We start from the raw sequence: 15,997 nt of genomic DNA, 5'->3' as shown, positions 1-15,997 counted from the left end.
CTGGACACAGCCGTGGCACAGCCAGAACCCATGGACACAGCCAGGGTCTCTCACATGTTCTCGATGGCAGCCAGTCCAAACACAAAAGCAAACATCTGCTAGTTCCACTACATGGTGGTACATCCCCAAGCAAACACTCAAGGGGTCCATTAAATTAGGGATGGAAGGCAATTCCCTATAGTCCATAGTCATTCGCCAGGGCTGTGCATTGGCCCCACAACCTGTGCCCACGCCGCAGGGCGAGGGCTCCAAGTCCTCCCCAACCGGGGGGTGAGGGCCTCAGCAAGCACTTCCCTGGCCACAGGGCATAGCGACCTTTGCTTTCAACGGCCTGTGCTGGTTGGCGAACCATCCATGTCCTCCCACCCTCCACAAGGGTCCAGCTCTCTGGCAGCTGCTCCTCCTGGTCTTCCTGAGACTGAGTGTTCATACGCACAAACTGCTCCACCGTCCTTCGGGGAGCTTTGGCCGGCACCGTAACCTGCTCGCTGCTTCATTTGTCACGCAGGGTGTCATGTGGGGTGCTGGTCCCACTCCCCACATAAGAACGCAGGACATGGTGAGGCCGAAAAGGAACACCCACGGACCCACAGATAGGGAAGTCATACCACTATAGTCTCACTGGAGGCTGGGTTGGGGACATAGGAAGCAGGAGCCACATGATCTGCAACCTGCCATCCACTTCTCTGCCAACCAACCAACCCCACTTGCTAGCTGCAATCCGCCGTTGCTAGCTCAGCCATCATCTTCTTTCTAGCCCCCATTTTCTGCTAGTGTAGCCACAACAGTTATATTAGCGGCCAATGGCCATTCACTACCTGAGCCAGCACCTTTCCATGTGAGGCTGAGAGCCTGGAAACTGCACTCCTGGCTCTGTCCCCGAACGAGGTTTCTCTGGATGGGACTGTTACCCCATTTCTGTAGCTGCTGACACAGGTGACAGGAAGCCAGGGAGGGCTTTGTGCTAGGGAGCAGCAGGCGGGCTCTCAGGGGAAGTGCAGCTGCCATTTGGGGCACCCACTTCTACTGGAAACTCAAGGGGGGGCTGCTACTGGACAGGAGGGGCCAGGGGAACTGCTGGGTCAGACGCTGGGCTCACCCACTGGGACAGGGGGGTCGGTGAGGAAGGCTGTGCTGCAGGCCCCACCTCTGAATTCAGCCTTTATTCCCATGGCCCACCCCCTGCCCCCACTTTGCCTGGTCATCTCCTGGGTCCAGAGAGCCCAGCCTGACATGGTGAGCTCCTGGGCAGCTGTGCTCTGGAGGAAAGAGTTGCTACCTCTGATCCTCACAATGAGTTTCTCTTTCACTTTCTCTTCTAGGAAGTTAGAGCACAGGAAGACCAAGTCACTCTCTTGCTGGCAGGGGTCCTGGGACCGGGGCCAGGGAATGAGGAATTCTGAGGAGGGACATGGAACTGCTGCCAGGCTGGGGGCCGCCCACCTGGAGCCCCGCATCCAAGGCCGAATCCTGAGTCTGGTGAGTCCTGTGAACCTCGTCTGTCCCCCCGGCCCGTTCCTGTCACCTGAGTGTGCCCAGGTCTCCCCCTCCTGCCCAGTGTCTGCCCTGGGCTGTGCCCCCGTCCCATCCACATACCAGACTTTGCCCCAGCTGCCCAGCTACTTGGGCTGTCCTAGCCTGGCACATGCAGTTCCTTGGTCACAGGCAGGAAAGCCATTCTCAACCACAGGAACTCCCCATCGGCAGCCCCCTTTCAGGGCAGAAGGCCAGGGACCTGCCATTGGCTGGGAGCCTGGCAGGGGCTGATCCCTCCCCACCGCCTGCAGCCTGTCCTGGGACTCGATCATCTCCAATGTCTGTGCATTGGGGTGACGCTCCTGGCCGGCGGTCACCCCCTCAACCCCCTCCCGCACGCCCCCCTGACTGCCAGGGCCCCCAGCACGGCCTCCTTCGCCTGTGTGCTGCAGGGCAAGAGAGACCCTGGGCGCTGTCCCTGCCAGCTCCGAGGGCTCAGGGGACCAGCACGGGGCAGCAGGGAGGCCCAGAGGCTGTCCAGGCCAGAGGAGGTCTGGCCTTCCCGGGTGTGGGGACCCCTCTGGTGAGCAGGGGCCCGAGTGGGGAGCTGGGCAGTCCCCACCCCAGGCTCTTAGGGTCGTTCGTGGACAAGAGACCATTCCCAGAGCTTGTCCTGGGCCCACCTTGACACCCCTGCAGGGCACTGCTGCCACAGGGACCCTGGGACTGAGCCTGGGGCCCCCCTGGCAGCTCCTGCCCCAACACCCTGTCCTCTGCTCCCTTAGGCTCTCTACTTCCTGCTCCTGGGGTCCCCCCACTGCACTGAGACGATGCCCCCATGCAAAGAGGAGGAATACCCAGTGGGGGACGAGTGCTGCCCCAAGTGCCGCCCAGGTGGGTGCTGCCCTGCTGGGACCCCTGTGGGGGCAGGGCTGTGGTCCAGGGACACCTGTGCAGGTACTAGGGACAGGGCAGGCACTCCTGCCCCCTCCCTGGCCTGGAACCCCTGTGTTCAGAGAACCCACCACCATGGGAAGCATGGAGCTTCTGGGGCACAGAGGAGGGTGGGGCCTTGAACCCCAGGATGGCCCCTGCGGCTTCCACGCTTTCCCACGAGGCCCCCACTACACTGCACAGAGGTGGGGCTGTGGGATGTGGCCAATCCATTTGCGGCCAAAGGACTGGGGTTCAGACAGGGCACCACATCAGAGCCAGGTCTCCATGTCCCGGGAGACCCCACATTGTGCCAGAAAATTCCCACTTACCCCAAGCTGGCTCACTGGTGTGGTGGGAGACAGCTTAGCAAAACGCATGGCCTGGGGGCCTCCCAGGTGCCTTTCAGTCCCTGTGGGAGGTGTCACACCTGCCTCCAGGTGGCAGTGATGTGAGAGCTCCTGAGGGCCCGCCCCCATCCTGACTGTGGGAACCCTCTGGGCTGCAGGTTACTATTTGAAGCAGGCTTGTGGGGAGTTCACGGGCACATTGTGTGCTCCCTGCACCCCGGGAACCTACACTGCCCACGTCAATGGCCTGAGTGAGTGTCTGCAGTGCCGTGTCTGTGACCCAGGTAAGACCTGAAATCCCACTGTCCCAGCACACAGAGCTGTCCTGGGCCAGGCCCCGCCACATCTCCCAGCGGTGCTCCTTGCGGGGGACCCTTCAAAGGAGCCTCAGGCCCATGGTCCCTCCTGCCTCTTCCTGAGAGGGTCTGGAGCGTCTCCCCCCATCACCCCACCACCTAGGCATTCCGGAGCTCAGGGACCCTATCCCAAAGCTAGGGCACCCCAGCTTGGGGCAAACCCTGACTTAGCAGAGGGTTACACCCGCCTCTGCCATCCTGTGGGTCCCCTGCACCTGCAGTGTGCAGGTTCTCAGGACCCTCAGCTCCCCCCACCCCCCCAACACACACACCCTAGGACCCTCCTAGGGCTGAGCACTGGAGCCTGGGCCCTCTTCCTGCCCACGGCGGGTGGTCTGGAGGGCGTTTCCCAGGAGGAAGGGCAGCACAGAGATGGAGGCCAGAATGCTTTGGGCTTCAGCGAGGTGGGGCTGAGGGGCTCTGAGCCTGGCGCTGCACCCACAGATCTTTCTGAAGAAAGCACCTGCCTGACGGGGCCGAGGTGGGGGCAGGGGTCACTGAGGTGTCCCTTAGGAGGGTTCAGGGTGGACCAGGCCCCCCTTGCTACCCTAACCCCCACCAGCTGAGGGTGGCTCTGCGTCCTGTCAGTGCCATCTGACTAGCCTGGTTTGCAGGATGGGAACCTGTCTGAGGGTCAGGTCTTCAGGGTTGGGTGGCCTGCGCTGGCACCCGCCTCCTCGCCCGCCCCCGTGCTGACTTGTTCTCACTTCCTGTCTGGGCCTAAGCTGGGAGGACTTCTCACTTTTCCCAGAGGCCTGACCCACCTAGAAGACCCTCCTGCCGTCACCCCTTCCCCTTGAGTCTGGGCCTTCCCTTCCTGCTGCTGCTCATGTCCCTCAGAGCCCCTTTGGGACTCACCCCCTGTGTCTGGCACCTCTGGGCCTGTGTTTCAGCTGAGCTGGGGGTGCACTTGGCAGGGACCCAGACACCCCCCCCAGGGCTGCACAGCTGGGCTGGGGTCCTGTCACCCAGTGCACTCACCAAACCCCGGGCAGGAGCCCTCAGGCCTGCAGGTGCTGTGCAGCCCTCAGCTTGGTTTCCTCCAGTGACGGGGCACTCACCACCACCATGGCAGTCCTTGATGCTGCTCTCGGCTCCTTCTCTTGCATCCCAGCCATGGGCCTGGTGACCCGGCGGAAGTGCTCCAGCACGGAGAACGCTGTGTGCAGCTGCGACCAAGGCCACTTCTGCACGACGGAGGACGGGGACGACTGTGCCTCATGCAGGCCCCACAGTGTCTGCAGGCCAGGCCAGAGGGTGCAGGAAAGAGGTGAGCCACAGGCTGGGCCCTCCCCCAGCTCCCTCTGCCTGGTGCCCAGCGTCAGTGAAGAGACAGACCCCAGACCCGAACCCAAGGGGTGGGGGAAGCCCAGCTCCCCTCCAGGCCTGGGCCCCGAGGCCCCCTCTGCCCGCCCCTCTTGTTTCTCAGGCACCGAGCGGCAGGACACAAAGTGTGCAGACTGCCCGCCCGGGACCTTCTCTCTCAACGGAAGCCTGGCAGAGTGTCAGCCCTGGACCAAGTAGGTGATCCCGGTGGTGTGAGCCCTGTGTCCCCAGGAGGGGGCTCCTCAGTCTTTCCCTGGGAGATAAGGGCCCTCCCCCATCAGAGAGACGCTGGGCCAGCCCTGGCCACACCTACTAGAACCCTGTGGCTTTCATACAACATGCCACGTTGGCCAAGAGCCCGTGTCAGCTCCTCATAGTTCCCAGAGTGAGAACGAGCTTTCCTGGAGGAGGGTGGGCTGCTGCTGCCAGAGCCCCCCAATCCTGTGCTCTGGGTGTCCCCCAGTGTCAGGGCAAAGAGGCTACCCTGTGATGCTGGAGTCAGGAGAGGCTATAAGCGGGGCTCTCAAAGTGAGCACCCCACGCGCCCAGCAGCAGGACCCCCGAAAGCAGATCCCTGGGTCCCAGCCCTGACCTGAGTGCTCAGATCCTGGCAGGAGCCTGGGGTGACCATATGGCAGGAGCCTGGGGTGACCATATGGCAGGAGCCTGGGTCCTCACTGCCACACTGGTCCTCTGTCTCCACCCTCCCCTGCCCCTCCTGTCCCCTCCCCAGGTCTGTCCCTCTGTCCCCACCCTCCTCCCTCCTCCCTGTCCCCTCCCAGGTCTGTACTGGCTTTAGCAGTTTTCTGTCCCTGACACCAGGCCTGCCTTCGTACTCTGTCTCCTTTGCTGCTCCTCTCTGTGCCCGGGGTCTCTAGCTGTCTCTGTCTTCTCTCCCTCTCCCCTGTCATGTGTCCCTGTTCCATCCTGGTTCTCCTTCCTCTTCCTCCCCCGCCCTATCTCCCCGTAGCTGGGGGACATGGGGAGTCAGACAGACCCACGATGGCCCCGAGAGCTGCCCTGTCGCTGGGCCAGCCTGGCTGTGCAGCGGGCCCCTCGTGGGTCCTGTGATCGTGGCCAGCCTGGTGCCTGTGTTGCTGCCTGCGTCCCTACCACCCCTCTGTCCTAGGTGCAGCGGCCTGCTGCAGGTGGAAACAAACCCCGGGACCAGCAGCACAGATGCCACCTGCTCCTCCTGGCGATTGTGGGTCTTGCTCTGTGTCCTCATCCTGGTTCCCGTTCTTCTGCTCCTTTGCTACATCGGGGTGAAAGCCAGAAAGTCATGTGGTGAGCAATGGCTCAGGTCCCAGCACTCTCATCCCAGACACCGTCCCTGGCTCTGTCCCTCACATTCAGGGGCCTGGGTACCGGCTGCCTGGGAGGGCAGGACCTCCTGGAGCGTTGGGCCACCCCAGTGCCCGCTGACTGCCGCTGAGCTCCCGTCTGCCTTTAGGGGACAGAGAAGCAAGGGGAGGGCTGAAGTCAGCTGGGAAGGCACCGGGTCACCAAGTGGCGATATCATTCATCCCTACATTCACTCGCTCGTGCAGTGTCCACCCTACTCTGGGCTCTTTGTCTGGGCCACGCCCCAGCTGGTCACCAGGATCGAGCTGTATAGACCCACCACCTCTGGCCTTGGGGAGCCCGAGAAGGCCCAAGGGGGAGCAAGCCCTGAGCAAAGACATGCAAAGGGGAGAGGTCAGCAAGGTCCTTGGGGTGCTGTCAGCACAGCTGTCCTGTGTCCTCACCTTGTGCCCCAGGCTGCAGGCAGGTCTCAGGGTCCCAGGCTGTGAGAAAGCTGGGCAGTGGCTCGTGTCCCTTACCTCCCAGTTCTGGGGCACCTGCTCCTTGAGGGGTGGGGGACCGTCCTCTGTGAAGTGCTCACACCTCTGATGGGTTGATGGTCAAATGGGGTGAGTGAGGGACGGGTTTGGTAGCTGAGGAGGTGGTGCCCCCACGTCATTTCACCTGTCCTGGCGCCCTGGTCAGGCCTGGCAAGGAGCCCTGTCCACATCAGTCTCGCCAGCCTCGGAGAGGGTCAGTCTCTGGGCAAAGGTCGCACTGCCAGAAGCAGGAACCCTGGGTCTCCCCACTGCTGTGTGGCTCCTCCCTGACACGTGTGTCTCTGTTTTGCAGGAGGACACACCAAATGTGAATATCTCCTCACGTAGGTTGCTGTTCCCCACGTCGGAGGTGATGCTGCTGAGCCGGGTGGGAGCCCCAGTTCCCTGAGGGTGCCGAGTCCTTAGGCCACAGCCGTGCTCACTTGGGAGGGAGGCCACAGCCCCTCCCCCTGGGGACCGGTTGCCCCTGAGCATCATGGGCCCACAGTGTTCATGCTAAATGTACCCGGCAGCTGAAGAGACAGCGGGCAGAAGGGAACGCCGCAGCCGTCCAGATGCTGCCAACATCACAGCTCCTGCCAGACGTCACTACGGTGGCCGTGGAGGAGTCAGCATCCATGTCTTTGAATCTATGACCTTTAGAAGGGACCGACGAACTGATAAATGGCTCCAGGACAGACATACACATGACTGAGCAATCTCCACTGTGCCTGTTGAAAGCTGCCAGGCCCCCGAGGACCAAATGTGGGTGCCAAAGGAGCTGGTGGGACCCACTCCTGGAGTAGAGGAAGAGGAAGAGACGTGGCCACAGCACGAGGTTGGGGGGGAGGTTGGGAGGGTCCCCGATGGAGGGCACCTCTCCCCTCCCTGGACACCAAGACCCCTGCCCTCGGCAACCAGAGCTGTGTGATGGGAGCATGCATTCCACCGAGGCAGCCCTGGGGACCAGCCAACCCACGCAGCTCCCTGTGCCCCAGGGGGAGCAGCTGCCCTGGAAATGGACCAAGGATGGCGGAGACCCCACACGCCTCCCCATTAAACTCCCAGCGAGTCCCCGTGACTCCTGGCAGCCAGCGTCTGCCAACCGCTCACGGCAGCACAGCTCCAGGGAGAGCCGTTGTTCACAAACTAGCTGTAGGGGACCCAGCTCACTGGCCTATGTGGGAATCGAACCGGCGACCTCGGCTTTAGGAGCACAGAGCTCCAACCACCTGAGCCACTCAGCTGCCCCCTGGGGGATGGCGAACAATGTATTCCATTGGGGGGAAGAACTTTCCCCATTCATTCATCCCTGGTGATAGTGCACTGGCCTGGAAACGCACCTTTCATATGCAAACCAGCCAATGCAGGCCCATCTCCACCTCTACTGGGCTCTCACACCTCAGCCCAGTAACTCTCTGCCCTAATCACCCAGGGCCTACTGCCCATTGCCCAGCTGGAATGATTCCTACTAGCCAGTCCTCGGTCTGCTGGCCACCTGTCCCTGCCTTTCCCACAGAAAGCACAAGCAAGGCTCTTGCCCAAGTGTCCTCCTCCGTCTGCCTCCTGACTGGCCTGAGGCTTCCCCAAGTGGGGTGCCCACCCCTCGCTGGGACCTGTGAGCACCAAACTCTTCAGTGGCCGTTGTCTCCTGACCTACTGGCCACATCCTACCTGAATAATGGTAAAACCCATGTTTTAAAACAAGGAGTGTTGGGCCGGCTCGGTGGCTCAGGTGGGTAGAGCTCCATGATCCTAACTCCGAAGGCTGCCGGTTCGATTCCCACATGGGCCAGTGGGCTCTCAACCACAAGTGTTGCCAGTTCAACTCCTCGAGTCCCTCAAGGGATGGTGGGCAGCGCCCCCTGCAACTAGCAACAGCAACTGGACCTGGAGCTGAGCTGTGCCCTCCACAACTAAGACTGAAAGGACAACAGCTTGACTTGGAAAAAAGTCCTGGAAGTACACACTGTTCCCCAATAAAGTCCTGTTCCCCTTCCTTAATAAAATCTTATATAGAAAAATAAAATAAGCAGTGCTGCGTCTACAGCTGGGTGAAGGGCCCTGAAGGGACAGGGATAGGGGCTGGGCTGGGGGCCACAGGGCCAGCTTTTGGGCCTGGGGATGCTCGGCGTCCCGCTGGGACGGGCAGCTCAGTTCCCTGAGAAGGAGCCCGGGATGGAGGTTGGGACCATGGGGGGACTCTGACCCGTCCACTCTGCATCACTTCCTGGTGTGTCAACGGCCTTGCCTGGGTGTATCCTCATGCTCTGGGCCCTGGGTGGCAGCTGACAGGGGCTGCCCCTTCCTGCTCAACGAGGCCCCTTCGCTGAGGGCAGGACACAGCTGCTGGTGCTGGCTGGGGGCATCACCTGCTTCGAGTTCTGAGCCTGGGGCAGCTCCTGGGGTTGATGTGGGCCACCCGGGCTGGCGACCTTGCCTTCTGCCTGCTGGGTCAAGGAGAGTTCTAGAACTTTACTGCGAGGGTGCCTGTCTGCTATCTGCCACAGCTGGACCTGGAGTTCCAAGAGCTGCCCTGAGGACCTGGGGGGCAGGGAGACTCTCTTGGATCAGGGTCCGGGACACTCCCCAGGACTGAGACTGCCCTCCAGCTACTGGTCTTTTTGCAAGAGGAGACCCACGTGATCAGCTGGTGGCCACAGGACGAGGTTGGGAGGGTCGCCAGTGGTGGGCCCCTCTCCCTGCCCTGGGCACCAGGACCCCTACCCTCAGCAACCAGAGCTGCGTGATGGGAACATGCATTCCACCGAGGCAGCCCTGGGGACCAGCCAACCCACGCAGCTCACTGTGCCCCAGGGGGAGCAGCTGCCCTGGAAATGGACCAAGGATGGGGAAGACCCTCCAGAGTGGAGGCCTGGGTCCAGGGGAGACAGCCCGCCCAGTAAGGAGTACAGCTCTGTGGGGGGGTGGGGGGACCCAGGACTCAGCCAGGCACGAATGAGCTGGGACATCAGGCCCCAGTGACACTGGCTGCAGATTCCCAATGGGTGGCAGCTCCAGAGTCGGGGCTCTTGCCTGGAGGTGCCTGGCCTATGTGCTGGTCAGCCTCCTATCCCCAGAAACTCAGCTGCACAGACTGACCCCCAGCCAGAAGGTGCCCATGACCCCAGGCCGCCTGCTGCTGGAAGGGGGCGTGCTGCTAGCAGGTGGCACCCAGGGCCTGTCCCTCTCCCTCAGGACACTGGGTGGGGGAAGTGGCCTGGAGGAGACAGAGGCAGGAACACAAAGAGCTTGCTACAATCAAGAAATGAGGAGGGGTAGGGTTTGGAGATTAGGAGTGGGCTCAGGTCTGCTGGGTGGGCAGCCACTGGAGGGCTCAGGGTGGGGATAAGGGGTGAGGCCCCTCCACCCTGAGTAGGGAGCCCTTCTCCACTGCGCCCATAGATGGGCCTGCCTTGTCCTGTCCCATGACCTCCCTCAGGACACCCCATAACCAGTTGTACCCCTGGATTGAAAAAGGAGTGCCACATCACAGAAGCACAAAATAAATACATCAATTCAAGAGCCCGTGGGTACCTCTGTCACAGGAGATGTGGGCGCTGCAGACCGGTCCAGCGGGCACTGCCCACACAGTGGGTTTTCACTGCTGCTGACGTCACTGGGCTGAGGACCCGTCCCCTCTTCCCCTCTATCCCCTTCCCCCATATACCTGAGCTCCTGGCACAGACCCTGAGCTTCAGGTGTCCAGGCAACCTGTGTGCTGCAGCTCAAACCCTGGTCTGTATTTGTATAAAAGAAGTCCCTAGGAGAGTTTGGGGTCTTGTGAAACTGGTTTGAGATGTTTCGTTTTGGCCTTTGTGGTGCTCTCGGAGGTTTCACAGTTGTTGTATCCAGCACGATGAGGATTGTGGGGAGGGAGAAGGGTGGCGCAGGGTTAACAAAAGACAATAGCCATGAATTGAATTGGAGCGCGGGTCAAGGGGATCAGTCTCAGGGACTGACCTCTGAATTGGGCCAATGTGTAGTTTTTATTGGTAAACTTCTAAAGAGGTAAAAGATTGTTAATCTCAAGATCTGTGTGTTGGTAGCCTGCTGGCTGTTTTTCCAAAAGTTCCCATCGTGTTCTAGCTTGTATTTTGCCTTCAAACTGGCAAATCTGCAAGGAATCCATTGATATAATTCCATCCGGCCTCAGTTTGCTGAAGCACTCCCTTGAGAAATCCTGGGAAGAGTGCAGGTGAACAAACAGTTTGGCAGCTCTAAGGCAACACAGAGTGACTGTGATGTGTCCATTTCTCACTGTAGACCTGATGCCTTCTTGGCTGGAAAATAAGTCTCCGTCTTGGTGGCCTTGGCCCTCACCCACACTGGTGAGCCCAACAGTGTTGGGGACCTGCCAGCCTGGACAAGCATGTTCAAGCAGCACCGGGAGGCTGGCAACCCGATCCCTGTGACAGGCAAAGGAAAACTGTCTGCTACACAGTCAAGAACTGGGTGTTTCTGCTCCAAGGGCATTTAAAGCTCTGGGCATCGGATCGGCAGGGAGGGGCCCAGGCAGCTCTGCTTCATGGCAGGCGATGAGGAGCGAGGCCGAGAAGCGAGCCCTGAGGGCTGGGGTTGATCCAGCACCTTCACCCACCCCCACTAGACCTAACCCCACCTAGAAGGAACGGGGACCCTTGTCCCCTGAGGGGGTCATGCACAGGTCAAGGTATGCTGGGATTTGATGGTGACTCCTGGCTGCCCAAGGTTGCTTCCTTCTGCACTTGGGGAGGAGGCACTGTCCTGGCAGGCGGGAAAGTAACATACGTGAATTTGAACGTGATTCTCAGGTTGGGTATAGATGGACGGGACGTTGTGGGGGTACTTTTTGGGGCCCACACACAGAGAGGTGTTGAGTTGTGAGCGCCACCCTTGGACGTTAGGACCTGGACCCCGGACCCACCACTTATCCAAGGAGTCCTGGCTGTTTTGATGAAGGATGGTTTTAGAGGCCACCGTGTGCTGCCGGAGTACTCATTGTCACTGGGATGGCATGCTTTGAGTGTCTCTTGGTGGACATGGTAGGGAATGTGGATCACAAAGTGAGTGAAGGCTGTCTTGTGAGACACATCTGGGACAATTTTAGCACCAAAATAAATGACGATAGCCATGGATTAGAGCCACTGAATAAAGTGAGAAATCATGAGGCCGACTAACTACAATGGAGAGAGAGCAAACTGTGTCACCCTTGGGTGGCCCAGTAGTCACTGTCCAGGTAATATCATCAATGGGGGACGGTGGTGGCTAGTCTCAAAGCATCTTTCCAAAATACAGTTTGTTTTAGATGAAGCATGTGAATGTTTCATTTATCCTTAGATCCCAGCTCCCAGGGGGTGACAGCCACAGGTCTTGTAGAGGCAGCACCCCCCCACCCCACCATCATGACCCATCCTGGCCTCCGGAGCCTGCACTCCTGGGCTCTTCCCCTCTCTTCCTCCCTCCAAGGTGGGCAACGGCCCCTGGGCTATTAATTTCTGGGTGGCCTCCCCTTCCTCTTTTTGCTTTCCCTGCATTCAAAACCCCAGGAGATGAACTCCCTCTTTTTAACCCAGGGACTCGGTTCTGGTCTGGTACCTGGACCTTCAGCGCTACCCATAGGCTGAGGCGGCAGCAGGAAAACAGAGGGCTGGGGCCTTCTCTACTGTGGGTGCCGTGCAACGCAGTGTGGGCTCTCCCTCCCCAAAGCCAGGGCTGGGGGCCGCCTTTCCTCCTCCAGCCTGCTACAGGCCCTGGAGTGGTGCGCGGACCCTGGGAGGCAGGCCACGACCCTGCAGGAGGGCGGGGCACGTCCAGATGGGACGCCACTGTCTGTCACGTCGGGCTCCACCCTCTTGGCTTGGGCCTCCACCTGAGGGCCTGGGGCCCTCAGCAGTAAGGGGGGGTCACACTGGTGTCACAGGGCTGTCGTGAGGAATAAACAAGGCAAACTCCTTAGGCACCGAGTAGCTGCTGCTATCTCCTTCGGATTCTTTTTACCCTAAGTTGGGGGTTAAAGGCAGATATTTAGCTGGCATGAAATTGATAGAATTTTATGGTTAAAGAGAACACCGACGTGTAGTTGAGAAAGCGCTGCATTCCATAGCCTCCTGGCCTCCACACTCGCGATACGGGGGCTCACACTGCTCGCCTTCACTCTGTCCTGCAAACCACGTACTACGACGCTGTCTCTACTTCCTCTGCTTTGGTTCGAGACCCCGGGACACAAGCTCCGCCCCTCCGCACGCATCCCACCAGGACTCGCCGGCCCAGAACCGGCGCAGCACTGCACCGGCGCAGGCCTGCAGTCCGCCGTCAAGCTCCGCCCGCCGCCAGCGCTGTGGCGCCATTGGTCGAATGGCTTATGCATATGCAAACTAGGTGACTGAACGCAGGTTTTGCGGTAATAGGGGCGGGGAAGCGTTCTGGGGACTTGGACTGCGCGGAGAGGAGGCGATCTGAATCTGGACCTGGGCGGAGAGAAGGTCTAGGGGCGGGGAGGCGGTCTGGGGGCGTGGCCGGGGCGTGGCCCTGCCTGGAGCCCGGCTCCCGCGGATACCTCAGGTGGAGCGCGGCGGGTCGGGAGCGCTCACTGCAGCAGGAGGCCGAAGCGAGCGGCCGTCATGAACTCCGTAGATCTTGCCCGCGTGGGCGCGTGTGTCCTGAAGCATGCGGTGACTGGGGAGGTGCGGTCCGATGGGTGCAGGGCGGTGGGCGTCCCCCCAATACCTGCCCGGGAGCCCCGGCAGCGGCACCTGGGGCTGCCGTTGGGGCGTCGTGGGTAGGTCGTAGGGGGCGGAGGTTGTGCGGGCCCAGTTATGGCCGCTGGGCCCGGGCGCGGGGTCGGCTCCGGCCCGAGCAGGTCACCGAGCTGAACACGGTGGGGGCGGGGCTGGGGGCGCGGACGATGCGGAGGTCGGGCAGTGGTCCCGCGGCTCCCCTTATTCGTCCCCGCGCAGGCCGTGGAGCTGCGGAGCCTGTGGCAGGAGCAGGCGTGCGTGGTGGTCGGTCTGCGGCGCTTCGGCTGCATCGTGTGTCGCTGGATCGCCCGGGACCTCAGCAGCCTCAAGGGACTCCTGGACCTGCACGGCGTGCGCCTGGTGGGCGTGGGGCCCGAGGCCCGGGGCCTGCAGGAATTCCTGGACGGGGGCTACTTTTCCGGAGGTGCCTGCGATGCCGCCCCTCCCACCCCAGAGCCTCCCCCTCAGCCTCTCCCTTGCCCTGTCCCCACACTCAGGGCATTGGGACCCCCCTCCGTGCCCAGCCCCTTCTCTCTCCAGGTGGGCCTTGCTTCTGTTTCAGTTCTCCTCATCTCTCCTGCTCCCTGCAGCTGTGGCTCTCATCTGCACCCCCTGCCCTGATGTCCCTCCCACTGTGGACGACAGAGTAGCAGGTCCCAGTGGTGACTCTGGCCTGATCAGGACCAAGGGTCTTTAGTGGGTCAGCTGCGAATCTCTTCCCCACCTCCCCCCTCTGGTCACTGTAGATGAGACACTGAACTTCCCAGATGCCCCCTCTGCAGGAGAAGCCAGGACAAGAGCCTAGGCTGAGCTGCCCCACTTCTGTGTCCCAGGACCCCTCCCCGGGCACCCAGGATGTGCCCTCGCAGAGCCCTGAGCACAGTGGCAGAGTCCAGGCCACTCCTGCTCCTCCCTTTCCGCCTGTCCCTTCTGGGCTTCAGCCCTGCTCTGCACCTCCCCACCCCGGGTGGGCAAGCTGGGAACTGAGGGTGGAGTGAAGGCTGGATGCAGGAGGGCGCCTGGCGGTGGTGTGGGCCTGGGGCACATACCTGTGGCCTCTGCTTTCAGAGCTCTACCTGGATGAGAGCAAGCAGTTCTACAAGCAGCTGAGCTTCAAGCGGTGAGGGGGCGATGGGCCCATTGCTGATTGTTCCTCTCCCTGGGCAAGTGGGCTCCGGGAGCAGCCACCGCTCTGACCAGCCTTTCTGCCGGGCTCTCTCGGGTACTGTCTCTCATGGGCTGTGGGTCTGTCTTCTCACCCAAGACCTACCCCCCACAGGCTGCAGAAGTGGCTGGGAGCCTAGAGCCCCGTAGGGCCACTCCAGTCACACAGGCTGGCTAACCCTCGTGATTGATGGTGCCAGCTAAGCCAGATCCCCAGACTTACACAGGCTGGGGCCCTGTCCATGCTCCCAGCACCCTCTGCCGGATGGCAGCTCGTCAGCCCCTGGCTGGGTGCCCCAGGGCTCCAGCAACTGCTGCTCGCTGGGCAGGTGCTTCTGTGGACCCGCACGGCTGGTTGCTGGCCGGGCTGCTCTGTGCCTCCTCTGAGCGCCTGTTGAGATGGGGTGGGGTCTGCTTGTGAGAACTGGTCTGTGCATCCTGTGGAGACTGGGGGCAGGCGCTGGGGCTCAGTGTCCCCTAAGCATCAGAGCCTGGACAAGCCGGCTGTGTCTTCGCAGGTACAACAGCTTGAGCATCCTGCCAGCCGCCCTGCAGAAGCCAGTGCGTGATGTGGCCTTGAAGGTCTGTGACAGCCAGGGTCCCTGGGGATTGGGCGTGGCCTCCTGAGGGCTCCTGTCTAGGGCTGACCTGGGCCTGCTCCCCTCCCTCCAGGCCATGGCTGTCGGCATCTGGGGGAACCTGTCTGGGGACCTGCTGCAGAGCGGAGGCCTTTTGGTGGTCAGCAAAGGTGGGATGGGGCTGAGGGATGTCAGGGGCCAATGCCTGGTCACGTGGGTGCCAGGGCCACATCCTCAGGGAGAAAGTCTTGGTGAGCTTGGTGACCATGCGTGATCCCCCCTCCCTCTGGCTGTCAGCCTGGTGGCAGCTCTTCCTCTATGGTGTGGCCTGGCTCCAAGTGTGGGCTTAGATGGGTGGGGTGTGGCAGAACAGCTCACTCGAGTCAGCAAGCAGGTGGGGTCGTGGCTGGAGGCTGCGTCCCTCCTCCTGGCACCAGGGGCACCCTGACCACCCCCTGTTGCTGCAGGTGGTAACAAAGTGCTGCTACACTTCATCCAGAAGTCCGTAGGCAACTACGTTCCCCAGGAGAGTGTCCTGAAGGCCCTGGGCATCTCTGCGGAGGTCTGTGCCAGCAAGCCGCCCCAGGTGAGTTCCGACCTGGGCAGGCTCTACCTGCTAAGAAAACCCCACCACACACGCACCCAACTCTCCTGGGTCGAGCGCTTGGCATGCTCAGGGGCTGAGCTGGATCCTGAGGGCTTTAGGTCACCCCAGGATGTTAATGTCACCACACTTCGTAGAGGAGAAACAGGCTGAGAGCAGGGAACATCAGGGGCAGGGTGGCTGGATGGCAGACACAGCAGGGCCACACAGAGGGCGGTGACTGCCTGGCCTGCAGGCCTGTCTACCCGTCCTCTCAGCCTTAGGAGGGTTGGGTTTGTCCAAGGTGACTAGCTGGCATTAGGGTGGTCCTGGTGGCTGATGTCCTGTGTCCCAAATGGAGAAGAGTGGCCAGCACGCTCCTTCCTCTACTTGGGCCAGAGATGGCCGTGGGTGGCCCCAGGTGCTCTTGGCCCTGGGGAGTGGCTGGCCTGATGGGGTTTCTGCTGCCTCCACAGTGTGAAGAGGAGACGGGCTCGAGGCAAAGGCCCCAGGCTTCTGAGGATGTGGGAGGCATCTGCTGTGCTGGGCACAATGGAAGTTGGATGTGAAGAATTGTTCTGCAATTTCTGGCCTGGCATGCTGCACCCTGCGTGGGCAGCGGGTAACTGAGCATTACACTGCGGTTTCTGTTACTGGGCAGTGTTTTCTTCATCCGCTGGGAGCCTGCG

General features: G+C 61.3%; 2 protein-coding genes across 3 annotated transcripts; both read left to right on the top strand.

Moving 5' to 3' along the window:
• The first annotated feature begins 798 nt into the window (after positions 1-798).
• Positions 799-8,294, top strand: LOC109434778 (tumor necrosis factor receptor superfamily member 14). Of its 2 annotated transcripts, none has more exons than XM_074334242.1 (8): positions 799-936; positions 1,323-1,479; positions 2,262-2,370; positions 2,918-3,043; positions 4,230-4,385; positions 4,545-4,635; positions 5,571-5,728; positions 6,578-8,294. In XM_074334242.1, the coding sequence occupies exons 2-8, from the start codon at positions 1,390-1,392 to the stop codon at positions 6,610-6,612; spliced, it is 765 nt and encodes a 254-aa protein (XP_074190343.1). In that variant the 5' UTR covers positions 799-936; positions 1,323-1,389; the 3' UTR covers positions 6,613-8,294. The 2 variants fall into 2 exon arrangements, with proteins under 2 accessions (XP_074190343.1, XP_074190344.1); XM_074334243.1 differs by lacking the exon at positions 799-936 and adding an exon at positions 1,092-1,236.
• Positions 8,295-12,058: 3,764 nt separating this feature from the next.
• PRXL2B (peroxiredoxin like 2B) lies at positions 12,059-15,961 on the top strand. Its single transcript, XM_019757113.2, has 7 exons — positions 12,059-12,929; positions 13,203-13,407; positions 14,052-14,103; positions 14,666-14,729; positions 14,820-14,895; positions 15,193-15,311; positions 15,785-15,961. Exons 1-7 carry the CDS (start codon positions 12,867-12,869, stop codon positions 15,875-15,877), a joined length of 672 nt encoding a protein of 223 aa, XP_019612672.2. The 5' UTR covers positions 12,059-12,866; the 3' UTR covers positions 15,878-15,961.
• Positions 15,962-15,997: the final 36 nt, after the last annotated feature.

The sequence above is a fragment of the Rhinolophus sinicus genome, linkage group LG06, assembly GCF_036562045.2.
Source record: "Rhinolophus sinicus isolate RSC01 linkage group LG06, ASM3656204v1, whole genome shotgun sequence".
Taxonomy (NCBI): Eukaryota; Metazoa; Chordata; class Mammalia; order Chiroptera; family Rhinolophidae; genus Rhinolophus; species Rhinolophus sinicus.
The sequence above is the reverse complement of the archived record's forward strand: the minus strand, read 5'-3'. Positions and strand labels throughout refer to the sequence as shown.

What these genes read in the sequence shown, in the direction of transcription:
- LOC109434778 (XM_074334242.1), top strand. Translation starts at nt 1,390, where the DNA reads ATGAGGAATTCTGAGGAGGGACATGGAACTGCTGCCAGGCTGGGGGCC. An exon ending in AAGGCCGAATCCTGAGTCTG is followed by an intron (nt 1,480 to 2,261) that starts GTGAGTCCTGTG and finishes CTGCTCCCTTAG; the next exon opens with GCTCTCTACTTCCTGCTCCT. An exon ending in GAAAGCCAGAAAGTCATGTG is followed by an intron (nt 5,729 to 6,577) that starts GTGAGCAATGGC and finishes TCTGTTTTGCAG; the next exon opens with GAGGACACACCAAATGTGAA.
- PRXL2B (XM_019757113.2), top strand. Translation starts at nt 12,867, where the DNA reads ATGAACTCCGTAGATCTTGCCCGCGTGGGCGCGTGTGTCCTGAAGCAT. An exon ending in TGCGTGATGTGGCCTTGAAG is followed by an intron (nt 14,730 to 14,819) that starts GTCTGTGACAGC and finishes CCCTCCCTCCAG; the next exon opens with GCCATGGCTGTCGGCATCTG. An exon ending in CCTTTTGGTGGTCAGCAAAG is followed by an intron (nt 14,896 to 15,192) that starts GTGGGATGGGGC and finishes CTGTTGCTGCAG; the next exon opens with GTGGTAACAAAGTGCTGCTA.